General features: G+C 38.1%; 1 protein-coding gene across 1 annotated transcript in view; it reads left to right on the top strand.

The window, feature by feature from the left end:
* The window catches only part of Dmgdh (dimethylglycine dehydrogenase), a 73,417-nt gene that overhangs the window by 28,278 nt on the left and 17,791 nt on the right, over positions 1–27,348 (top strand). Inside the window, 6 exon segments of the mRNA XM_076857687.2 lie at positions 2,265–2,430; positions 2,916–3,046; positions 4,285–4,502; positions 5,849–6,006; positions 8,089–8,148; positions 24,933–25,067. Of these exon segments, the coding sequence (XP_076713802.2) occupies positions 2,265–2,430; positions 2,916–3,046; positions 4,285–4,502; positions 5,849–6,006; positions 8,089–8,148; positions 24,933–25,067 (868 nt within the window).

Here is a 27,348-nt window from a genome sequence, read left to right on the forward strand (position 1 = left end):
GGGCTGCTAGCTCCTGATGAATGAATTTGGGCTCCATAGGCAGCCAATTCAGATTATTTGGTGACCAAATACTGGTTTGCTTTTTCCTAAATTACTCAGATAAATACCAGCTCTATTCTTGACTTTGTGAGGTTTGGATCTGACCTAAGTTTCTTTTACTCTTTTTAATTATTAAACTACTGAAAATTCATTTTGCAAACTTAGCTTTTTGCTCTGAAGTTAAAATACCATGTTAGAGGTCCACCTCATAAAATAGAAAGGACTTTCACAAGTCAGGAGGGAGACCTTTGTTCCAGGCCCAGTTCTATCATTAATGAATGCAAAGGTCTTAGAAGTCAGTTTGTGCCTTTCCTCTGAAAGATGAAGATGTTGGACCAGACCCTTGCTTTTTCCAGGAGTGAACTAACAGCATGGGCACTGCCTGGGAGCCTATTAGAATGTAGACCATGGGGCCCCACCCGGGGTTACAGCATCAGAATCTGGATTTTAACAAGTGCAAGTGATTGTTTTTGCATTAATATTTGAGAAGCACTGGACTAGATAGTCTCACCCCCATCCCAATATTCTGATTTAATTAGGCCCAACCACTGGTATTATTAAAAAGCTCCTCGGACATGCTGTAATGTGCAACCAGGTTTCAAAATCCCTAGGCTGATTGACCTCTACACTCTCTTCTGAAAAACCATGAGTTCTGTCTTGTTTTCTAGTTAATATTTCATTCATTATAAAATGAACCAAAGGAGCTGGGAGCAGTGGCATATGCTTATAATCCCAGCAACTTAGGAGACTGAGGCAAAAGTATTGAAAGTTTGTGGTCAGCTTCAGCCATTTAGTGAGATCCAGTTTCAAAAACAAGAAGGGGGTGTGACTGAGTGGTAGAGTGTCCCTGGTCAATCTCCAGTACCAAAAACAAAACAAAACCCAAAGAAAACCCCAGACCAAAAATTGAACAAAGGGATCAATAAGTAACTTTAACAGGTCAGATTCTAACACTTACGTATGAGTTGCAGAATAGAATTTTAGTTTGTATCTCTTCCTTCATCTCACACCTCACATCATCCCCAATAGGCTTTAAATTTTTTTTTTAAATTTGTTTTAATTAGCTATACATGACAGTAGAATGCATTTATATACTTTAACATATCATACATAGATGGGATATAATTTCTCATTTTTCTGAGTGTACATGTTGTAGAATCATATTGGTCATGCAGTCTCATATATACATAAAGTAATAATGTCTGTTTCATTCTACTATCTTTCCTATCCCCACATTCCCTCCCCTGCCTTCCCTTCACTTCCCTCTACCTAATCCAAGGTAATGCTATTCTTCTCTAGTGCCCCTGCCCACCTCCTCCTTATTGTGAATTAGCATCCGCATATTAAAGAAAACATTTGGCATTTGTTTTTTTTGGGGGGGATTGGCTTATTTCACTTAACATGATATTTTCCAACTCCACCCATTTACTGGCAAATGCCATAATTTCATTCTTTTTTAAAGCTGAGTAATATTCTATTGAATGTGTATACCACATTTTCTTTATCCATTAATCTATTGAAGGACACCTAGGTTGGTTCCATAGTTTAGTGAATTGAGCTGCTATAAACATTGATATGGCTGCATTACTATAGTATGCTGATTTTAAGTCCTTTAGGGATAATCCAAGGAATGGGACAGCTGGGTCAAATGGTGGTTCTATTCCAAGTTTTCTGAGGAATCTCCATACTGTTTTCCATAGTGGTTGCACCAATTTGCAGTCTCACCAGCAATGTATGAGTGTACCTTTCCCCCCACATCCTCACCAGCATTTATTGTTATTTGTATTCTTGCTGATTGCCATTCTGACAGGAGTGAGATGAAATCTTAGTGTAGTTTTGATTTGCATTTCTCTGATTGCTAGAGATGCTGAACCTTTTTCATATAGTGTTGATCTATTTCTTCTTCAGTGAAGTGTCTATTCAGTTCTTTAGCTCATTTATTTATTGGGTTGTTGGTTTTTTTGGTGTTAAGTTTTTTGAGTTCTTCATATATATATACTAGAGATTAATGCTTTACTGAAGGTGCATGTGGTAAATATTTTCTCCCAATCTGTAGGCTCTCTCTCCTCACATTATTGGTTATTTCCTTTGCTGAGAAGAAGCTTTTTAATTTGAATCTATCCCATCCAATAAGCATTTTTAGCTGGGTAAAGTTTATTAAAATATTCTGTAATTTTTGGACAATGGATAACAGTTGTTTTATAATACTAAACACTGTGTTTCAGGCCAAGTTTTCGCCGAACAAACTGGTTTGAGCCTGTGGGCTGTGAATATAAACAGGTTATGCAAAGAGTAGGGGTGATTGACCTATCACCATTTGGCAAGTTTAACATCAAAGGCCAAGACTCCATTAGATTGTTGGACCATCTCTTTGCAAATGTCATTCCAAAGGTAAATAGACAAGGTCCAGGATTCTGACCCATTTAATTCTCTGTCCCCTCTTTTTTTTTCCTCCCAAAAGTCAAAATCCAATATGTTCTTTGAGCTCCCTAATATCTGTATGAACACTAGAACTCTTCAACTAACCAAGAATATAAGAACTAATTCTCAAATTTAAAATTTTGTTATGTGAATTATCATCCACGGACCTAATGGCTTTGCTTAATTATGTCATTTAGAACTTAAAATTGACTTCAATTAAATGAAGTGTTTTTTAATGGAAAATAGCTTTAAGTGATTGTTTGTTGAGAACTGTAAATTAATCTTGGGCTTGGATAGTTTATACAATTGAAATAAATGATAAGAGTAGGAGGATTTTCATTATCAACACCCATATTTTTTGTTTACAAGTGGGCTAAAAGAAGGCATAAGTTTTTTTAAAATCCATCCTAATCCTAAATAAATTAAAAATTTTTTTTGTGTGTGTGTGTGTGTAGGTGGGTTTTACAAATATAAGTCACATGTTAACACCGAAAGGTCGAGTGTATGCTGAGTTGACTGTTTCTCACCAGTCTCCAGGGGAGTTTCTGTTAATAACTGGTTCTGGATCAGAACTTCATGATCTTAGGTAAGTGTGGGTCTAGTAAGAAAATGTACATATTATTTATTGACTCACTCTTGAGAAAAACTAGTGAATTTTTCTTTTACTAGTTCTTGAAGTACAACTTAATTTTTCTTAAACCTGATCATTTACAATTTTGTTGGAAGATCTGTGAAGGGAAGTTCCCTCTCCCCCTCCAAGGAATCCATCCAGCATGTTTACTGCTTTTAATAATATTAACTCCCATTCATTAGGCATTGTCAATGTGCCAGAACCCCTTTAGACATTACCTCAATTAATTCTCTCAAAAATTTTCTAAGTATATTTTCTTGCCATTTTCAGGTGAGGAAGCTGAGCAAAAAGTAATTTGCTCAAGCCAATCCTTTTTTGTCTGATGATCACATTTGATCCACTTCAGTGAACTGCCTCCCTGAGTTCTTCTCTACCTTTGTGATGCTTTGTGCTTTCTGGCCCACGGCTAACATTGTTGACCTGACAAATCAAGCTTAAAGTTTTGGTCACCTACAAAATCTGTGGTCTTTAATGTAATATTGCAAAAATACTTGGAATATTGTTATTTAATAAATGCCTTATTCTGGAAGATTTTTCACCTTAGTCGGAAAAGGATGTAAATTATATACTCTAGTGTAAGATGTATTTGGTACCACATTAGTAGCTTAGCTCTGCTTAATCCAGATGAACACTTTATAATAGACTTGCATAGCTCCAGGTACTGCCTAATAAATTATAAATCAATCCTGTAGTTGGGTTCTAATAACTCATCAAGACTTAGAAATTGAAACCAGAGTTTTTATCTTTTCCTCATGATTGTCAGAGCAATTATGTGTCTGGTGGCAGGCATATTATTAACCTTTAGCAGCACAAGTATGTCTCCTGTGTACAGGTATTAGAGCAAATTTGGGTTCAAATTAATTTTTGAAGACTGAATCATTAGCTGAAATGCAACAGAGCTGTCACGGTTTAAAAGAACTGTGTGGTAGAGCTCATCTAAACTGAACACTCCTTCTGTACTGTAAAAAATTACCCCCAAATTTGTAAGTGGGTGATTTAAAGAGAATCAATATCTCAGGGACTCAGTTTTCTCAACTTTAAAAAAATCAGGTAATTGTATACAACGACCCTCTGGGGGACTTTTCAGACATATCTTCATGAGACATGTCTTCAAGCATGTTTTCAGAGAAATAATGTGAGCAAAATACATTGTTCAAGCATTATTTAGCATGATCTTCATGACTCAAATGCAGATGGATTGAAGAAGCAGCTGTCAAAGGTGGATATGATGTTGAAATTAAAAACATAACTGATGAGCTTGGAGTCCTTGGAGTTGCAGGGCCACGTGCAAGGAAGGTTCTTCAGAAACTGACTCCTGAAGATCTTAGTGATGATGCTTTCAAATTTCTCCAAACCAAGACCCTAAAGGTTTCCAACATTCCTGTTACTGCGATTAGGATATCTTATACTGGTAAGATTTGGAGAATGACTTAAAGTAAGTCTCGAAATTTAAAAGATGCTACCAGAAATAGGTGTGTACATGTATGTGTACACACACACACACACACACACACACACACACACACTTTTATTAGTGTGACTTTGGAGGAAGATTTCTTCTACCCAACTCTGAGACAAGTCTGTCCATTCACTCATAGTCTTTAGGGTGGATCCATAGATTTCCAACTGTTCCTCCCATTTGAAAGGGTAGATAAGATAGCAGGAAAAGATGGCCATGGGAACAGTTAGAATATCCAGGCCAGCAGACTCTATCTGGGAACAAATGGTCTGCCAGAGATGGAATCTCCCTAGAGACCATCCTGAATGTGTCAAGCTTTGTATTAGAGCATTGTCAATGATCCAGCTGTGCTTCCAGACTGTTCTCTAGGAACCCTGGACCAGCATCTAGCCTTGCACATGGCAGATATTTGGTGCAGAACAATCTTCAGCTTCCCAGTGGGGCTCTGGGCTCATTTCTAGCTTCCTCTAGACCTCCTTGTCCCTTCAGTGAAGGAATACTTTGTGCCCAAGCATTCCCTGAATCACATATTATTCCTGTGTTGGTGGTGCCCTGGAAGAGCACCTCACCATCAGCCGATGATGGGGAACAAGGAAAATGCACAATACGAAAGGTACAACTCTTCCCTGGGCTTTTGTTTAACTTTTCCCACCCTTCTTCCACCAGACCTTGGCAAAAGTGGTGAGCAAATGAAAAATACAGGACTGGATTGGATTCCTTCCTTCCTCCTTTCCTTCCTTCATTCCTTTCTTCCTTGTCCACAGTTCTATGAATGAAATACCAAGTGGAGAAGAAATGAGATGCAAAGGGAGTCAAAGACTGTGGCTCTCCCATAGTAAAGATAATTGGAATCATTCTCAGTTGATGGTACTTTTAAGCCTATGATTCTTGGGCAAGGAGTTGGGGTGTCTAAACCTTGAACCCCTTATCCTGATAAAAATACCATGCCAATTATTCACCAAACATTGTTGTTCCCAAAATAGTCAAGCCCCATTCTGAAGCTGGGGTCAAGAGTGGAGAGTAAGTTCTGTCTGATGGTCTTTGTGGGTCATGAGAAGAGGCGCCCTGCATCCTGTGCTCTATGGGGAGTCAGAGTTGCACACAGAGGCACCTGTAACCCTGCAGGCTCCTCTGCAGAGGGGTCTTATGGCAGCTTTTGTGAACTGCTCTTTTAAAAACTAATGATGTCTCTGTTGCATGAGTGGAATTTCTCTGTCTTGTGTGTGTGTTAGCTGATGCACGTTAGACCTAGTGGTCACTGTTCTTATCATGTTGTGGTCCCTGTGGGTTTATTTCAGGTGAGCTGGGTTGGGAGCTGTACCACAGACGAGAAGATTCTGCAGCACTTTATGATGCTATCATGAACGCAGGCCAGGAGGAGGGAATCGACAATTTTGGAACCTATGCCATGAATGCCTTAAGACTGGAGAAAGCCTTCAGAGCCTGGGGGTCTGAGGTTTGAAATGCTAGCATCTTATTACAAGTTTATGTTTATTGTGTCTGATGTTTGTGTGAGGGCTAGTTCCAACTGCATTAACTTTCGTTCTTGCTGTAAGAGAAATGACTTGTTCTTAAGACAACTTATTTGATTAGAGGAAAAGGGATTGATAGTTGAAAGTTCAGTGGAACTCTGACATGATGCTTATTCTGCCTTAATTCCTCCTTCCTGGCAGAGAGCCCTAGATACCTCTCTCTGACTATGGGGAGCAGACCTACCCCTCAAGATTTGAGCATCACGTTTTTAATGCTCTCCTCCTTCTCTGTGTTGTGACCCATCCTCATTTTCTTCTTATCTTGCACTTTTTGGTGACGTAACTTCCTTTCTCTCTGAGGGGCAGGGTGATGGTCCAGCATGTGCTGGCCATGGTGCGGGGAACTAAGAGCTTCTATTTGTCAAGTGCAATTTCCCAGCATCTTCACGTGCATGCTTTTATTTCCCTTCTTAATGCTCCAGGAGGTTATTATCATTACTCTTATTTTACATGCATTCACACTAGTTTCAGTGAGCCATTTGGTCCGGATAATACAAAATGTGGCCTAACTGGGGTTCGAAATGTCCTCTCTGGAATGGCAGTCTACCTCTGGAACCTTAATTTTTTAAGATTTGCTGTTTGATTCCCTGGGAGACATTGTAGTTTTAGACCTGAGAGGTGAGATAAGGGACAGCGGTAAAGGTGAACTTCAGAACAGGGGCTCTTGGATTTAAACTGATCCTCTTACCACTTACTAGCTATGGGATTAACCCATCAAAACCTCTGTTTTATTATAAAGTGGAATATTTATCCTTTAGAATTGTCATAGATATTATATATGGTCTACAAATGTCCCAGCACAAAATAAAATTCATTTAGTCTCAAATTTGATCCAAAAGCACAGGGACCCTTGGACAGATACTGTGGGCAAAAGCAAGTGGGCCTGGAGTTGGAGTGACAGCCTACTGGAAGGCTGAAAGAGTCTGGGCGCTTGGGCAAGTTCTACGTGAAAGACAATCTATTTGGGGACTCTTAACCTACAACTGGGCCGGAGATGAGGCTGGATGCCAGGAGAGAAAAAGAGGACCGCTCTGTCCCTGTGTTCCCAAGCAGAAGCATCCCTGTGGCAGCTAAACATTTCTCTGTCCTTTTCCCTCTTGCTTCCCACCCCAGAACCCTCCTCGGGGAACTTGTCTCCATCTTAAGGCTCCCGAGTTTCCCAGCAGTGCCAGAGCGCCCTCTAGTGTTGTGACAGCAATAATCTTTCTCTGCTGTTTTTATTTTTTTCTCTAAGAAATTGCTCAACTTTGAGCAGATAAGAAATAGTTTAGCTCAAATTGATTAAGAAATAGGAGAAAAAAAAATGTTACCTGAGATAAACATAATGATTTGGTTTATGTAAATTCTATGTTGTCTTTAAAAAAGTTTGACTCCTTTTAAAGGATTTAGACTAGTTCTCTCACAGTCAAGAGAACAACAAAGCAAACAAACAAAACTAATAACTTTGGTTCTATTACCAAATAATTGGCTTTAGCTCTGAGTTGGTGTATAATGATCCAGCCACATTGAGGAGACTGAGATTCAACTGCATTTTTTTTTTTTCTTTTTTCTTTCCTGAACTCTGTGGCAGCCATTTTCTCCCATCTGCTTTTCCCTCTTCTTACCCGGTTTCTTGGCTAATTGCAAGATAAGTAAATCACTTTGTATTTTTTCAAAATCTAGTTATGCAAAAATTATTACCAAAAAGACTTGTGAAAGTCTTGTTTATGGAAGGAATATCATGTGTTATCCTTCATGTATTTATTAAAATAAAAGAGCTATGGAAACCAACTGTTTTTGTTTCTATATTTGCTATATTCAAATGACAGTATTTGCTGAAAGGCTATATTTGAATTTTGGATTTGAAAAAACAACAACTGTTTGAGAGCTCAGTCCATAATTTGCCTTTCTCAGAAACTATTCAAAAATCAAAAAAAGTATTCTCTCTCCTTAAAGAATAATATACGAAAGTCATACTGAAATGATTTGTACTCACCTAACATTTGAAATGTGTGTTTCCCTCTTAGATGAACTGTGATACAAATCCCCTGGAAGCTGGACTGGAATATTTTGTCAAGTTAAACAAGGTATTTACATTCCAAATTATGCTTAAAGTCAATTTTAAAAATTTGATGTGGTCTTGTGACAGAGCCATGCTTTAAAACTTAAACAGGTATAATTATGGGGGGAAATGAGTTGAACATAAATACTAAGCATTGCTCAAAAACTGCATATTAATCATTTGTTGAAATCTGCTGTTTTCAAAGTATTGACGTTACTTGTAGATTTAAGATAACAGGCTCCATCATCTTTGAGGGACAAATTAAAATTCTAAGATAAAAATTAGTAAAGATAAGATGATTATCAGTTGGATTTCAGCAGGCAGTATTGTAGAAACTGCATCACCACATTGTACATGTTTCAGTAACTCCTGGTGATCTGGGAAGTTGCACGTTAACTAATCAAACATACTGCCTCAGCGACTCTCCCTGGATGCTTATGAAGCAGCCTCACCTCCACAGATCTTCCCAAGTGCTTATAAAGCGTCTTTGTATGTCTCTGCAGCATCTGAATCTAAGAAAATGACACATTTCAAATGTGTGCTGCATAAAATGGATATTTACTGAAAAGCCAATTCAGGCCCAAAGATTCATAACTGATATTAACAACTCCAAAGGGAACTATGCAGTGGTTCTCAAAGTGAGGTCCAGGGACTAATAGCATCAACACCACCTAGAAGTTATTAGAAATGCAAATTCTCAGGTCCAACCATCGATCTACTCCCAGAATCTCTGGGAGTCAGAACAACAAAGTATGTTTTAACAAGCTGGACAGGGGATTCTGACACACCTAGGATTTGAGATGCACTACCTTACATAATTATAGTGGAAAAGCATATCATGAGGCCAGTTTATAATAACCTAGCTCAACTATGTAAGTCCTACACATATAACTGGTTTACCCCACTGAGCAGTGTCTAGGAGTTATTATAAAAGAACTTAATGGAACATGCTGCTGTTGGTCATATTGAGGGAAAGAGACAGCAGCTGCTGCTGATTGGGGTAACTGTTAGGATTCCCCAAATAAGCTGTTCTGCTCTTGGTGCTTATAAACAAAGGCTGGTTTCCAGTCCCATGGAATATGTGAACACGCTGTATACACAAATCAGGCTAAGGAAACTTTTTAAAGCTCCTGCATCAGTTCCCAAATTCTGAGATCAAATATTAACATAAAACATGTATATTTATAGTATTTGATTTTAGGGGAAAAAAACCCAAAAATCTCCTAAAGGGTTTTAAAGGGATTATCTTTGTGTACATTTTTTCCATGTCTTTTATTTTTATGATGTACCATCTGCCTCTAGACCAGCGAAAGCAGGTGCTTGGAATTCGGGCAGATCCTAGCAGCAGATTGCTCCTTCTGATAACAGAAGTCTTAGTTTGGCTGTTTAAAATATGGATAAAAATGCCTGACTCTTGAAAGCACTAAAGTTCTGCTGTTGGTCACCAATAAGTAGGTAGAAAATGGATTCTTTTACTTCAGTGTTTGGATATTATTGTTTGGGGATAAGGCCTAGATAAATTATCTTTTCATTGAGTTGTTAAAACAGCCATTATGATTATTAGCAGGTGTAGACTGTGTATTTATTAGCTCTTTTAAACTAATCAAATAACCAAAGCTCATCTCCAAAGAAAGCTGTTTAAGAGATACTAATTTTGATTGAGGGCATGTTTTTATGATTTCTGAATTGTTGGTTCTCAGTCAGGTGTTACAGAGTTAATTCTTAGAGATTTTATTGTGTAAAGGTTCACATAGCCCAAGGCCCTGGTCCTAACTGAATCAGTTATGTTGGTTCAGGTGGTGAGTTGGTATCAGTTTAATTATAGTGATGCATACTGATTTCTAAGCCAGGTGAATAGATTGGATCAATTTTGTTTAGATCCTATTTGGTGGTTTTACAACTTCCTCATGGCTTTGTGGCAGCCTGTAATGTGAAACAGGTTCCTAAAGAGCCTATTAACATTTCAAACTAAGATATGTAACTTGATAATTTGAGTCTCATGCCTAAAAACCAAAATATTACCCAGACACTACTGTACAGAAAGATATTCATTTAAAACCCCTTTGAAAAGCTTCATGTAACTTAAAAAAATTATTGTAGTTGTGTATGGACAGAATGCCTTTATTTTATTTGTTTATTTTTATGTGGTGCTGAGGATCAAACCCAAGCATTCTGCCACTGAGCTACATCCCCAGCCCTGGAAGGCTTCATAAAACTTTTTAAAGAATAACCTATTTTGAGTTCATATTGTTTTGGAAAATTGATGCTATATGAAAAGAGAAGTTGAAGCTGGTACAGAGGGATATTTATTATATTTGATACTAAAACAAAACAAAACAACCCCCCGGGGAATTTTACAACTGTTCAAAGTCAATTCTTTCCTTCCTTTCCCTTCGAAGCAAAGAGAATTCTCTGCTTGATTCTAAAGTAGTAACAAAACAATTAAGTAAGTCATAATGTGATGAAAAGATACAGAGAGGCAGACTGTCAAAGCCATAAGGGTCTCTGGAGACCACCCCTCCTCACTTGAGGGCCAGGAAAATGAGGGACAGAGGGTGAAGTGACCTGGGGAAGGCCGTCTCTCTATCCCAGGTTGAAGGCAGCTCTCTGACTCCCGTGTGAAGCTCTCACCCACCGCTTTGCCCAGCAAGCTCCTTTTTCCATAATGGACTAAAGGAACTTGACAAAGTGTCCAGGGATTTCTTTTTCTAGTAATGCATATTACATAGAATGTGCATGGATACCTCTTATAAACTGATGTCTCCCACTGTCATGGTTTTGTTATAACTAGTGTGTGTGTGTGTGTGTGTGTGTGTGTGTGTGTGTATTTTATGGTTGGATCAACGTAGCTGCTTTGCTCATTTTAAGAAGGAAATGACTGGGTGAGGCAATGGGCCATCAAGCCTCATAAGGGTGAATTGTGTTCTTATCAAAGAAAGTAGGAAAAAGAAAACTGTAATAGTGAAGAAATCTTCCATTACAAAGGAAGGTGGTGGAGTGGGGTGGGTGCACGACTCTAATCCCAGCTACATGGGAATGTGAGGCAGGAGCATCACAAGTTTGAGGCCAGCCTCCACAACTTAGTGAGACCCTGTCTTGAAATAAAAACAAAAAAGGCTACGGATGCAGCTCAGTGGTAGAGCACTCCTGGGTTCAATCCCAGCGACTCAAAAACAAACAAGGAAGGTGGTGGGACAGCTCTGGCTTCCTGGCCCCCAGCCCTGGCATTGGTTTATGGGAAGTAGAGACACATGTGGACACACAATTCATTTAGTAAACTCCTACTAATACTGTTTATTAAACAAGTGCTAAGCCACAGGTCTAAAAGCTAAAGATTTATTTCCGATGGCACTCAGATCTCATGAAGTTTGAAGATACAGCATTTCGGGAATTAAAGCTGCAGGACAAGTTCTTAACCCTGATATTGTCATTTCACACAAGGTCCTAGTACACAGCTGTCTTGTGGACATGAGCTGTAGGGCCCAGAAAGTGAGCATTGTAAAACGGCAGTACAGGTCAAAAATAATTGACTAGGTACTTTTTAAAGTCTCCTAACTAAACCTCTGTACTGAAACAACTCTTACCATTGTTCTCAATGGTATCTTGATTGGTTCCAAGAGAAGTTAATTTGGGGGGAAATCAGTGGCACTTGGTTTTAGTTGGTTGGGGAAGAAATACACTCATCAAGAGCAAGAGGAAAATCAGCTGCCTTAAGATGGAGTCATAGCTATTCTTGGGATTTTCCTCTTGGAATTCCTGAATCTTTGTTCATTTCTGGAGAACCCCCAGCAAGATTCATAGAGAATTAAGTACCAAATGTAATTAAGCAGATCAGAAGAAAACTATTTGTTTCTTCCTGTTCCTCTTCCTCTATTCCTGACTTAAACTTCTAACTACTAGAAACAGAATAAAATGTGATAAATACAGACTATGAATTAGAAGATAATGTTGATTCTAGAAAACACAGGATCTCTCTTTGAGCAAATGTTATTTAAAGCATAACTACTGGGTAAATAGAAACAAAAACAAACAAAACCCGAAAAGAGGTATAGCACTTACGATCAGGTTGACTATATCCTAAGTATTCAATAAATATTAGCTGTTATTAAAACATCAAAGTGGAAGGAAACCATTGCTCACAGGCAGCAAGTCAGAAAGGAAGTCCTAATATGCTATAGCAGTCATAGAATCCAGCCCTTAGGGGAATTTTAGGTAAATGTTAATAAGGATCAAAGAGACAAAAAAAAAAAAAATGTTCTTTGACATCAGTCTTGGCTGGACATTGAAATCGTCTGACATGTGATTCTTTTAAATAATATGTTGCTTTTTTAAAAAAAATCTTAAGGCCCCTATACCCCAGATGGATTAAAAAAGGGATTCAGCCATCAGTTTTTGCTTTAAATTCTCCAGAGGATTCCAGATAATATTAAGAATGACTGTTTTAGGGGCTGGGGTTGTGGCTCAATGGTAGAACGCTTGCCTAGCATGTGTGAGGCACTAGGTTCAATTATCAGCACCATATATAAACTAACAAAATAAAGGTCCACTGACAACTAAAAAATATCTAAAAAAATTTTAATAAGAATGACTATTTTAGACCAATTGATTGAACATTACTATCCTGAAGAAATTTTAGAAATTACTTGTTGCTCTACTCCAGTGATTCTTAAAGTATGGTCCACAGACCAGCAGTCAATGCTCCCCCAGCAGAACATTGACCTGCCCTAAGTCATCAAATCAACTCTGTACACAGGGTTTTTTTTAAACTTATTTCTTTAAAATTTTTTTTAGTTGTAGATGAACACAATACCTTTGTATTTTAAAAAGAGAGAGAGAGAGAGAATTTTTTTTCTTAATATATTTTTTTTTTTTTAGTTTTCGGCGGACACAACATCTTTATTTGTATGTGGTGCTGAGTATCGAACCCAGGGCCACGCGCATGCCAGGCGAGCACGCTACCGCTTGAGCCATGTCCCCAGCCCACAATACCTTTATTTTACTTATTTATTTTTATGTGGTGCTGAGGATTGAACCCAGTGTCTCACATGTGCTAGGCAAGTGCTCTATCACTGAGCTACAACCCCAGCCCCTGCACATGGGTCTTCAAGTCCTACATGTGATTTTTTTTTTTTTTTTAAACAATGAAAATCAAGAATCAGTGTCTCGGTGTTTTAAAAATTTTATACCAGCTATGGTCTTGAGGATAACAGGCAAGCAGAAAGACAAATACACTGATGAGTGCATGTGCTGTAGAATCTGCAGTGGATCAGAAGTAAGTTAGCAGATTTGTAACCCATTCTGGTTAAGCTACAGGTTGATGATATTAGGTCCTGCATCTTTGGTGTTTCTTTTAGAACTGGGAAGTGAATTTTCTTTTCTTTTCTTTTCTTTTTTTTTTTGTTTGGTGCTGGAGATCAAACCCAGGACCTCCTGATTGCTAGGCAAGTAAGTGCTCCACCACTAAGCTAAACCCATGTCCTGAATTTTTTAAAGTCACCAAATCCTAGCTGCGTTGCCTGGGAAAGCCACTTAACTTCATTTTGCACTTGAGAGTTCTAATTTGTAAAATGAAGATTCCTTTTTTGCAAGTCTAAAATTCTACAAAATGCCACTGAGCATAGTAATTGAAGACATTGGTGCTACATTATCTTATGAATCATCTAATTGTGTCCTTCTCGTTAAGCCATCCTTATTCTCTTACCCATTTTCATTGCTTATTGATAGGGGAAGGGAAGAGAAGGGGTTGCCTAGGCTGAAGTATAGTTTATCATTTCTGAAACACCTGCCAGAGTATATTAAACGCATAGCTGTTGAATCATTATCCTCCTATGTATACAGTTTCTGTTATGAAACATTATTTTGCGACTATCCTAAAAGCTTAAGTGTGCTATAAAATTTGGAAATCCAAGAAAAGGCAGGTCGTAGAATAAATTTAATAGATTGCTTGTATTTTATTTTTATTATTTTTATTTTAACAGCATAATTGAACATGCAATAATTTGACATATTTTAAGTAAACAATTTGTAATGTTTAAAATATACACATGTCGATAAAACCATCACCACAATGGAAGATAGTGAATATATCTCTTGTCCCCAGCAGGTTGCTCATGGCCCTTAGTAATCCCTACCTCCCAATCCTCCCCACAGTCCCGCCTTCTCCAGGAAAGCATTTATGTGCCTTCTATCACTATCAAATATTCTGTAACTTCTAGAATAAATGCAAAAATCTAACTAAATGGAATCATATAATGCATACTGTTTTTTTTGCATATGTATTCTTTTCACTTAGCGTAGTTAGAATCATCTTTGTCACTAGATATATCAATAGTTTATTGCTTTTTATAGTAGTAAGTAGTATCCCATTTTATGGATATATCACAGGGTTTTTTTAAAGTTTTTTTTTTAAATGTATTTTTAGTTGTAGATGGACACCATATCTTTATTTATTTATTTATTTATTTATTTATTTATTTTTATGTTGTGCTGAGGCTCAAACCCAGTGCCTCACATGTGCAAGGCAAGTGCTCTACCACTGAGCTACAGCCCCAGCCCTCACAGTTTGTTTTAACCCTCATTTGTTGATGGACATTTAGGTCATTTCCAGTTTAGGCTATTACAAATAAAGCTGCTGTAAAATTTGTGTATAAGAATGTGGATAGATATTGAGGATTGGAATGGCTGGGTTAAATGGCAAATATATGTTAACACCTTTATGTTAATTTTTTAAAAAACTGTGTTAAACATGTAAGGTAGTGTACCATTTTATATTTCCACCAGCAGTATGTACAAGTTCCAGTTCCTCTATATTCTTGTCAAAAGTTTGTCATGGCCAATCTTTTTAACAACAGCTATTCTAAGAGATGTGTATTTTATCATGGTGAATTTGTTTCTTAAAAACTAATGATGTTGGGCTGAGGATGCTGCTTAGCGGTAGTGCACTTGCTTGGCATGTGCGAAGCCCTGGCTTCTGTCCCCAGCACCACAAAAAAAAGAAAAAGAAGATACTAGTGATGTGCCTGTCCACTATTCTTAGCTCTTCTATTGTGAAATGTCTTGTCAAATTTTTACCCATTTTTAATTGGATTTGAGTTTTTAAAGTTACGTATTCTAGGAATAAGTCATTTAGCAGGTCTGTGCTTTGCAAATATTTTTTCTAGTCTACGTTTTGCTTTTTCATTTGTCTAATAATGTCTTTCAAAGAGCAGAAGTTTTTGATTTTTTAATTTAAGTCCTTATTTATTTGATCTTTTATGGATCATATTTTTGGTTTATATCCAAGAAATCTTTGCTAACCCAAAGTTACAACAATGTTCCCCTCTATTTTCTTCTAGAAGTTTTTTTTCTAAGCTGTACAAACATTATTTTATTTAATTTTTAAAAATTTAAAATGTTTTTCTTAGTGCACCATAGTTATCCACAATACTGGGGTTCTTCTAGAAGTTTTACATCTTGCTTTTTACATTTAGGTCTGTGTTTTCTTCTCGAAGATTGACCGTCTTTCCTACTTTTCAAACTTAGGTCTAAGGTCCATTTTTAGTTAATTTTTGTCACTGGTCTGACTCATGGATTGAAGTTAATTTTTTGCACATGGCTCTCCACTTGTTTCCAGTGCTATTTGTTGAGAACGCCCCATGCTGTGTGCTTCATTGACTTTTCACTTTTGTGAAACATCAGCCGCACATGAGTCGTGGGTCCTTTCCTGGACTCTGTTGTGTTCCATTGACCTATCTTGGTGCTCATACCACCCTGTTTTGATTACTATGGCATGAATAAGATTGTGATAACCTTGAAACTTTGTTCTTCTTTTAAAAAATTGTTTTGGCTATTTTAGGTCCTTTGGATTTTCCAGAAATTTTAGAATCAGCTTGTCAATTAATTAAAAAGAAATATTTTGGGATTTTTGAATGGAATTCTATCACAGTCATAGGTCAGTTCAAGTTTTGAACACACACAAAATTCATCTTTTTTTAGGTCATCTTTAATTTCTCTTACAAATGCTTCATAGTTTTCAGTATACAAGTCTTGCACAACTTATTTCTGTAGATTTATCATTAAATGTCTCATATTTTGATACTGTATAAATACTATTTTAAATTCAATTTTCAATTCTTTATTCTAATATATAAAATACAGTTGGCTTTGTATATCAGTCTTACATTTTGCAACCTTACTAAATCCACTTAGTTTTTCTAATAGCTTCTCTGTAAATTCCATTGGCTTTTCTACGTGGCCAATCATGTGTAACAATAAAGCTTTCTTTGTCTTTTCTAATCTGAATGTCTTTTTTTTTCTTTCTTGCCTTCTTGTGTTACCAATACAAAAAGGCATTAATAAACAAACAAACAAATAAAATAAATAAAAAGAAAATAAAAAAACATTTAAGACTGATTGAGGAGCTGGGGTTGTGGCTCAGTGGTAGTGCACTTGCCTACCATGTGTGAGGCCTGGGGTTTGATTCTCATCACCATATATAAATAAATAAACAAATAAATAGAGGTCCATCAACAACTAATAAAAATGCTTTAGAAAAAAAAAAGACTGATTAAATCTTCAACAAGGTTGAATAGAAGTGGTGATAGCAAATATTGCCCCTGAATCTGGGGGAGAAGCATTCAGTCTTTCATTATTAGATATGATGTTTGTTAATAGGTTTTTATAGATGCTCTTTGTTAACTGGGGACATTTCCTTCTATTCTTAGTGCTGTTTTAAAATCAGGAATAGATACTGGATTTTAGCAAATACTTTTTTTTTCTTTTACATCTATTTAGACCATCCTATTCTGATTTACTTTGTTGTATAGTGAACTATATCAATATTCTAATGTTAAGCCTTTTGCTTTGGGGTTAGAATTAAGTTGAAAATGATATATCATCTTTTTCTATGTTGGATTTTATTAGACAATTTTTAAAAGAAAATATGCAGATATGTTCTTATAGGTCTCAGAGCTTCCAATTATTTTATTTACTTTTCTTCTTTCTCTTTTGAACAGTGTGAGCTTTTCAAGTACAGGTGCTAGCAATACATGTGTTTTGTCATTTTATGTCCAATACCTAGCTCAGAGCCGGCACATGGCAGATGCCCAGTAAATATTTTGTTGTTGCAATCAGTGTTGAGAGATTATGCTAGGGAAGCACTGGAGCCTCATCAGAAGGGGTGTCTGATCTGCTAGGCTAAAGGATTTGTCCTGGAGACATTGAGCAGGGATTGAAGAATTGTAAGGAGAGACTGTGGTGATGGGAAACAGATTGAAAGTCAGTTACCTTATGACCCTATGTGCATATATGATTACATGACCCGTGTAACTCTACATCGTGTACAACCAGAAAAAGGAGAAGTTATACTCCACTTATGGATGAGGTTTCAAGATGAGTCTACTGTCCTGTATAACTAATTAGAACAACAACAAGAAAGGAAGTTAGTCTGGTGACTAGGAGATCATTTCCCCAATTATTGAAGGAAACTAGTAGAGAAATGGTGAAAGCTTCAACTACAACAGTGGCCACAGAGTGGAGAATAAAAGTGTGTGTGTGACATTTAGAAGGTAGCCTGGACACCACCTGCATCTGATGTGAAGGGTGCAAAGAAAGATATAATACACTGTTAAAGAGCTGGAAATGCAGAAGGAGTCTACTTTAAATCATCTCTAAATTACTGAAAATACCTGTTATGCTTTGGGTATGTTGTGTTCCCCAAAGAGTTAAACATTAAAGACTGATTGATTAATCAGTCCCCAGTAAAACCATGTTCAGAGGTGGGGCTTTGAGGAAGTGATTGGATCTTAGGGCTTTAAACATCAGTGGATCAATCCATAGAAAGAATTTATAATTTGGGGACATTATCGGGAGGTGGTAGAAACTGTAAGAGGTGAGACCTAGTAGAAGGGAATGGGTCCTTGAGGACTATATCTTGTCCCTGACCTCTCTCTCTCTCAATCTGATTCCCACTTGCCATGAGGTGAGCATCTTTCTCCCAACACTCCCTTCTGTTATGATATTAAGCCTCATTTCAGACTTAAAGCAAAAGACCTGACAACTGTGACCTGAAACTTCTGAAACCACAATCTTTGTGAGCCACAATCTTCCTTCCTTTAAGTTGTTTTTCTCAGGCATTTTGTCACGGTGATGAAAACTGAATAACACAGTGCCTAATAAAATGCAATGTAAATACTATGTAAATAGGTGTTAGGCTCTGTTGTTTGGGAAATAATGACAAGAAAAAAAAGTGCACATTTTCAGTATAGATGTAGTTTTTTCCCTGAATATTTTTGATCTGTTGTTAATTGAATTCACAGATGTAGAACCCAGGGATATAAAAGGCCCACTGCCTTGTGAATACTCTTATGTGGTAATTGTTGCTGAAGCAGTTAAACAGAAAAGTACACCCGATAAAGCCACAGGTCTACCTAACAGTTTTCCTTTGAAACATTAGATTCAAACACTGAAAAATACATGTTTTCTTTAAAACTAAATCTAGTAAAACTGATAGAACACGTGTAAATGGGGGCTGCTATAGTTTTGAAAATCTTAGCTGGGTTTGAATGCTCATTAACTTTATTATTGACCTGGCTTAGGCATATTTTAAATATTTTCCCCAAGTTTCTATTTCATCTCCTCCTTTCTTACAGTCAATAGGGTTCATTTTCTAGTTTTATTAAAGACTTTTTAAAGAAGGAACCCTTCCTTACCCGTCTAGTAATTTTGGTTATAGCAATACTAGATGAGTAGTTTCTTCCAGACTCTAAGGGCAAAGAATGAGAACACTGTATATGTGGGGGTGTTCACCTTTCAGCCAATAATAACAGTCTTTAGTCACAAAACTAATGGAAATTGTGGTCCTTGTGAACTTACTTGGAACGTTAAGAAGCTCTGCTTAGTGGGAGAGGAACCAAGAGTCCAGAAGTCTGACTTTGAGGTTTGGTGCTAATTCACTTTGTCACCTCAGGCAGGAACCTTCCCTTTGCTCTGCTTTCATGTTCTTATATGCAAAACAAGATTGAACTAAATTTTCTGCTTTTAAAAAGACTCCTGTGACTCTAATTCTGTGAATATGAAAGGAATAATGCTGTAATTTGTCTTGATGGGTGGGGGTAAGTCAGTCATTTCCTCAGATGAATGAACCCAGCATCCGGCTTTCTCAATATTCTGAGACACCCAGGTGCACGGAGCACTGAAAGTTCAGGTTCACATACGCTGTAGGTGAGTAATGGGCACGTGCTTTACAAAGGGATTCCCACCAGGATTGTTTTAAATGGTGAGCCAAAGCTCCTTTTAAATGAGAAGCTTTTCAGGAAAGTATTGAGGGGCAGCAGCAGAAGACTGTCATTGGATTTTTGTCCCCGCTCTGCCCCTCACAGTAGCAGTTGGAGACCAGCGGTCTTCCTGCAGTCCTCTCCACATCTGTAAAACGGGTGTGAGTTGGTGCTGTGCCTGATTTTTAAGGCTTTATGGTCACGTAGGTGTCTTTAGAACTTTTAATACTTAAATTAAAAGGATTTTGTCCAAAAATTCAATCAAAGTAATGGCTTCTTTGAATTTTTCTAAAGGGATTCTAGTCCATGTACATGGAAAAGAAAATATCTAAGACTTTGATTTTATCATCTTTTCCTGGTCTATTACAGGCCACTCCCCTGACTCTTCTTTTACTGCTGCAGCCAAATTTGACTTTATGTGTCTGCAAGTTCTCTATTGCCCTGAGAATCACTGCCTGAAACATATTGATTTAATGTATTCATTTTACACTGGCTTTCAGGTGATATGCGTGCCTTTAATAGGGCTAATAAGAGATGAGTAATTACTTTCCCCTTAAAATCTGCTTAATGTTTTCATAGATGTGGATGTTATATTTAGTACATATTTCAGGTGGTTCTTTTAATGGCTCTTATCATTATTTAAAATTAATTAATTAAAAAACATAAGCCAAGACTTCTTTTTAAAGCTGTAGTCTCAAGGCCCCAGAAATTTATGCACTTCTCAAAGACGCTAATGGCTATTTATATAGTTAATTTGGCATTGACTCATTACAGAAATGTATTTCTGTTCTTGGGTCATTTTGAAAGCACCAATTTAAATTACAGCATAACCTTCAGACACATTTTCTTCTCATTTATAATTAATAACTATGTAGCAGAGCAAATGCTACAATCTTGAGAGGCAAGCCAAGTCAAACAAGGACGCAAGGCCATCACCCCACTTTAAATCTTCCCAAGTTCAGAGCCCGAGAGTTTGGGGACGGATCATGTCAAGGGACAGGTGCATCTCCTGTCTGTGCTGTAAGTATGTTCGCCTTTCTACAAGGGTTTTGTTGCTGCTGTCTGTCAGAAGATTGTTTTCATTCATGTCTGAAGACAATATTGCTGACAAGATCACTTCCTAATTCAGGGATATAAACTATAAATGTCAAATTTCATTAGAATTAACCTTCAGGGTATTGTCAAAGACTTTACACAATATAATGAATGTCATTCAAAACAGGTTCTGGCAACCTAGGAGAAATTTTTAAAAAATTCTTCAGTTAGAATATTTATATCAACTGTGCTTTCCAGTGGTAGACCCCAGGTACTGGTGTTTTTAAAAATATGAATAAAATATGAACGTGATGATTTATGTTGCCATGTAAATGAAACAGTTTATTCACTTGAAAACTGGGGTTAACATGCCTATCTTCACAGGGTTCCATGAGGAATAAATGAGCTCACACGCATAAAGCCCTTAACCTAGTGTCTGACACATTGCCAAGTGCCTAACTTCTGCGACCTGCCACTAAATCATTCAGGGTCATTCCCAGTGAATTTGGGTTGGCATGAAATAATCAGGCAGACAGAATACCTTTTTCTTTGGGTTCAGCGATGGTTCCTCTGCTCCAGCTCCCACCAGGGAGGCAAGGGAAGGCAGACAAAAGAGAAGGAGCAGGTTCTGAAGCTCCTTTTTATTGAGGGGAAGATACTGGAGAAAGTTCCACCCTAAATGAGGCAAGGATCAAGTTTTAGGGGTTTAGTCTAGCTACGTGATGTCCTGCTGTCAGCAGATTGACTGACATCTTGGAAGGCCACATCCACCTCAGGTGCTGTGTGGGATCAAAGGAAGAGCAAGCAAAAAGGACACACATGTGCACAGCCCAGCCAGAGCAGCCACGTCAGTCCAGTTTGCTCGTGCACTCAAAATTCTCACAGCTCACACACACAGCCCATGGCTGGCCCGCAACACCTAAAAAATTGTGAATGTTCCTTATTAATAATATTTGTTAACCGAATTTACTACTGTGATTTTCTTCCAAAGAAAGTTTTCTGCTCCTGCCTCCTGTTTCTGCCGCGCAGAGCTGATACCTGATGTTCCCACTTAGCCTTTGGAAAAATTGTAAATTTAGTAAAGGTAGTTCTGACCTATGTTGTCCCTATCCTGGCACCTGCCCCTATAACTCTCCTTCAGCACCCCAAGGGACCTGTTTCTAATGACTTTGGTCATGCCCAGCTGTCCCCAGTTCTTCAGAGGTACAGTAGGCATTGGCTTCAGTGGCTCAGTGAAGGCCACTCAGAATAGAGGAAAAGAACAGTGCTCGCTGGGCCTCCTGAGGTCTTGGTTCTTAACCAATCTGCTGATGGCCTGTCTTTGGCTGACCCCAAATTTGCCATCTGTGGATTGTTGTGAAGGTCAAATTATAACATATGTACAAGCACTTTTGGAAGAAGATTGTGCAGAGCATAGTTACTATGAAAACTACTCATCTTCCAAAACTTAACTTGAGCAACTTCCTCTATGAAATTGTTACCAATGGAATACTGTCCCCAGCCCCACTCTCCATCGCAGGAGGAATTGGTCAGAATCTTCTTTGGCCCCACTGTACATACTTCTGTCACCGGGTCTGTCTTTTTGCATTTTGCCTCCACATATTAGATGATCTTTGTTTTAAATTTACAGAACACTTGTGATGTGCATATTCTTGTAGAACATGCAGAACCAACCATGAATCATGTTCCAAAATTGATATTGCTGATTACTATTGTCTGTCATGTTCCACTACATCACAAATCATCTCGAATTGGTTTTTGTCCTATAGTATGTTAAAAAATTGAAGATAGACTAATTTCAGGATTGGGCATGTTTTGATGTGGAGGGAAGAGGGTCACATTTCCCCAGGGGCCTCCTGAAGCTACAAGACCTTGTTCTATTAAAGCTGTGAATACTCCATGCCTAACAAATATCCGATACACAGTGGAGGCTTAATGACAGATGAATAGTAATTGCAAAAAATTCCGTAACCAGAAACTTTCAAGACCTAAATGAATCTCTAATCATGAAGATTCAGATTCCATGACAGGAGGTGAGGAATGATTCAGGATGTACTGGCACACCACAAATCACACTGGGTAAAGTATTGGCCACTCATACTACTCTAAGTGCTTTTCCACTCAATAAGGCATGAATTTTTTTTTTAACTGTAGTTATTGATTCCTATGTAGACAAGGTTTCCAAAAAAGCACCCATTATCATTTTGTATCCATCATAGCAAGTCTCCTTTTAAAAATATAGCCCCCAAAATTGTCCACATATAAATTTACCACAATGAATCCTGCATATATATGTGCATCTATAGGTGTGAGGACATATGTGATGCTTTAATAAAAAATAACAATAGCAGTAATAGAAGGGAGATGAGTAGAGAAGAGCGTGCAGATCTGAGGAGGGGAGAGCAGAGGGAAAGGGAAGGCACCCGGGAATGAAATTGATCAAATTATGTTATGTGCACATATGCATATAACACCATGAATCCCACTGTTAAGCATAATTACAGTTCACCAACAAAAATGCAGAAAAAGCAAAAAGTTTAGTCACTATTATAGAGTTCTTTCTGTATTTAGATATACATATTTTAACTATAGTGAACTTGGTTGGTTATGATTTTGTTACCATGAATTTATTTTACGTATGAATCAAATAAATCACTCTCTTCCTGTATCCCTCCCCCGTTAATCCTGTCTTCAATAATACAGGCTTCAGGGGCTGGGGCTGGGGCTGGGGCTCAGTGGTAGAGCATTCGCCTAGTACGTTCGAGGCCCTGGGTTCTAGCCTCAGCACCACAAATAAATAAATAAATAAAATAAAGATATTGTGTCCAACTACAACTAAGTAAGTAAATATTTAAATAATAATAATAATACAGGTCCCAGTATTCTTGAACTTGTTGTGCTTCTGGCTTTACCATTTTCACCCTCTGAGTCACACTGGGGAAAGAGTGAGAATTGGACTTTCATTTTGCATGTCATTTTAACCTTGGCTGATGAAGAAGCTTCCTTCAGCTTCTTGTGCAGGTCAGCAACTTAAACTTGCAGTATCCATAGAAATCACACTGTGTTGTGGCTTCACCCTTGAAGCTCTGGATCAGCAAAAGAGTGAACTGGAGGCATCAGGCAGATGATGTGCTAGGACCTGGTTTTAGCTTTTTTGTTACTGTGACTACAAGATCTGACCAGAACAATCGTAGAGGAGGCGAAACAGACCTTTTTTTCAGCTTCTCTGGGAAGTTACAGGGTTTTTCAATGCACTCAGTTCTAAGAGCTGTGTAATTCCTAAATATTGGCAGTGGAGGACATCTTTGGCATTAAATATTGTTTTTTTTCCTCTTATGGCCAATGAAGAAATTAAAAGTTTGTAGTTGCTTCCTTTCTTTCTCAGTGGTTAGTCTATATATGAGAGCTATTTTGATATTCTCATGTTTAGTGTAATCTCTCATTCTTATTTGGCGAGATAAGCTTTGTGTATTAAAAATTTTCTTTTTGTTCCATAAGAGATGCTTGTTTGGGCTCATTATGTAGAAGATTTACTAATGTCCCACTTGGAGGTCGACCCCCCGCCCTCCTGGGCACTCTCCTTGCTCATAGCCTCACTTATCAAGGGTCCCCTGGCATTCTGGTTGGGTAGAATAGTGTCCCCACTGAGGAGTCATTGCTCACCGGTATGTCCTACTCAGCCGTAAGGTATATTACTTATAATGGGAAAAGTCTTCAAATTTGCCTGATTTCACTTTTTTTCCCCCCAACACATCAGAATGATTTCAAGGTTATCTCCATAACAATGTCACTCTCATTCAATGGCATTGGATTGGGAATAACCCTGAGTGTGCCCAGGGGAGTGTATTAAGAATAGGAATGTCATCTGTTATGTGTTGCATGGAATATGGCAAAAAGGTTGAAAAGCACAATGTTCAAGAATAAGCTCTTTGATCAGAACGTCGGTGTGTAACTCATTTTATATCCACAGAGAAACTGGCTTGATGTTTCACACACAGTAGGGTTTCGATAAATGTTTCCTGCATGAAGTAGTGAATGCAACCCACCGGTTAAAACATTTCAGGGATCATTATTTTGAAGTGTGTATGTAGAGGTGCAGATACAGCATTTTAGCTTCACATTTCAAAAAAGCATATTTCCTTCCTGTAAAAACATCCAGTAGGTAGAAATTGAGTTGCACACTGACAGCCCGTAACACTGTCCAGACCCATTAGATACAAGGGCCACTTTCATAACCCACCATTGCAGTATAATGCCTTATGTTTTCCTGACTACGTGGTTCTGGTAAAATTGTCATCACGGTTATTACCCTTAAGTTTAACATATTCTGAAGGGATAGGTGGCTGATACTATTGTTTGAGGACTAAGGAATATTTGTCTAGATGTTTGATCCAATCTGTTTTATTTTTATTTAATGTGTAATTGGCGAGAAAATAGCAAAGACAAATTTAAATGCTTGCATCTCTAACCTTGTCACAGTGTCTGAGCATTCATTCATCATCATTATCTTGGATTCCTGCAGCCAGCAGACTTCATAGGAAAGCAAGCACTGAAACAGATTAAAGCCAAGGGGCTGAAACGAAGACTGGTCTGCCTCACCTTGGCAACGGATGATGTGGATCCAGAGGGAAATGAAAGCATCTGGTACCATGGCAAGGTGAGCGGGGAGGACCTGGCTGCCAGGGGCCACCACGTCGTCCACAGCAGAAGTGCTCTTTGTTCCTGTTCATTTGTAGAGGTTTTGCTAATTTATTTATTTATTGGAAGGATGACACGCTTTTGATTTCTGAGCTGACATTCAAGAAACAAAAGCAATTAACTGAAAGGAAAATGAAACGCTGCTCATTTTTGAAAGCATGAGATTCTATACACTCTGTTTTAGAAAACAAAAACCAAAAAATCCCCAAGAACTTCTAATATGTTGGACAATGAGGAAGGTCTGAGTCAGGGGGCAAAATCATCTATTTGTAAACCATGTTCTTGTCTATGAGTGCAGAAGATGGATTTTATAAAGACTTTGGCATTTTGATTTAGCTTCTCAGGGATCCTGCAGAAGGGGGCGATTAGCATAGTAGCAGAAAAAAAAATTCCAAGTGAAAACATCTGTGAAATTGGGGGTTGGCCTTAGAAAGTTAAGTGAAAAAAAAAAAAAAAGCTAAGTGAAAAGTGGCAACCATTTGGTTCTTCAGGAAGAGTAAACTTACTGTCTTTCCACTTTGGAATGTGAGTGTTGTTCTGTTTGTATTCTGCAAAAACAGGGTTAGTCAGGTTACTTATCCGTGGAACTGAATTTCCTCCACTTTCTATGGTCGCTTGTAAAATACAGTTTGGTTTGACATGTGCATGCATTTTGACTGGTGTCAGCAGTCAGGTCTAAACCATGTGGAGGACACAGGGCCTCAAGTCTCATCTAGGAAGCTGCTCCATATTGAGCAGGGGCAGCTTGGTCAATAGCCAAGACTCAGAGATCCTGTGCCTGGGTTTGTTTTGTTTTGTTTTTTCTCATTCTCTGCAGCTTACTTGATATTTGTTGTCATTTTCTCCACATCTTCAGTGACAAGTTGATAGAGGTGGTATCAAATAATAGCCTTATCCAGGTGTGGTGGTGCATGCCTGTAATCCCAGCAGCTCAGGAGGCTGAGGCAGGAGAATTGTGAGTTCAAAGCCAGCCTCAGCAACTTAGCAAGGCCCTAAGCAACTCAGCAAGACCCCGTCTCTAACTAAAATACAAAATAGGGCTGGGGATGTGGCTCAGTGGTTGAGTACCCCTGAATTTAATCCCCAGTATCCAAAAAAAAAAAAAAAAAAATCATAGCCTTTGGCTTACTAAAGAAATGGCAATGTGTGCTAAGCCATGGGTCATTTGACATACATGTTACCATGTTACATCTACTGAGCTCCTATGATATGCCACGTATTTTTCATGTTCTCTCTCGTTTATATTTACAATACCCCTGTCAGATATATACATATATATGATTGTCTCTGTTGTAAAGATGAGGCTTTGGGACTCACAGAGGTTAAACAACTTTCTTGAGGTCACACAGCTAGTAATGGATGGAGCTGATTTCCCTGCCTTGGGCTTTGAATTTCTGTTCTTTCTTCTAAGGCATGCTGAATACTCTGGTGTGCTCTACTTTCTGTCTCTGCTGATGTCCTCCTGGAGTCTCTTTAGAACTTATTTACACACCCACAGTTTTTGTAGATGCAGCAAGCAGGTGGATGTTTAGACACTGCGAAGCTGACAGACTTTTCTTAGATCTCACGCTTCTTTAACTTCCTACACACTTAACAAGCTGAACTTCACTTTCTTCTTATGTTGGACTGAGTTTTCTTTTCTGTTTTAATTGTTTCTACTCTCCTCATTATTTCCCCTTCCTCTTTGTGTTCTAAATCTCTGATGTAGCCTCTAAAATATATTTTTCTCTCCAATGTCAAATTTGCCCACAATTCACTTGATTTCTACTGATCATCAGCTCTGCTATTAGCCAGGGGGTTGGCCTGACCCTGAACTGGTCTCTAGGCCTCAGTTTTCTCACCTATAACTTGAAGCCACTGGATGAGATAATATCTCAGGTTCTTACCACCCCTGCTGAATTCTCCCCACCCGACTTCTCTTTGTTTGACATTTTCCGCTCATTTCTGCCCACCTTTCTCCATACTTCCTGATGTGGCCTGCTTTCATCCTTTACCAGCATTCTGTGGTACTCTCCACGGGATGATAGTGAGATGGCGCTGGGATTCTCTGTCTGCAGCCCCACCCCAACCCCAACCAACCCCGAGTTTTAGCCATATTAAATATAAGGATACCCAAATTGAAGTTAAAAAAAATAAAAATCCCAAACTCCATTTAGAATTTTTATTTCCTTTGCCAAGCATATACACTGAGTTTACATGCTACATCTTTTGTCTTTTTACCACATACCATCTACTTAGAG

The sequence above is a fragment of the Callospermophilus lateralis genome, chromosome 5, assembly GCF_048772815.1.
Source record: "Callospermophilus lateralis isolate mCalLat2 chromosome 5, mCalLat2.hap1, whole genome shotgun sequence".
NCBI lineage: Eukaryota > Metazoa > Chordata > Mammalia > Rodentia > Sciuridae > Callospermophilus > Callospermophilus lateralis.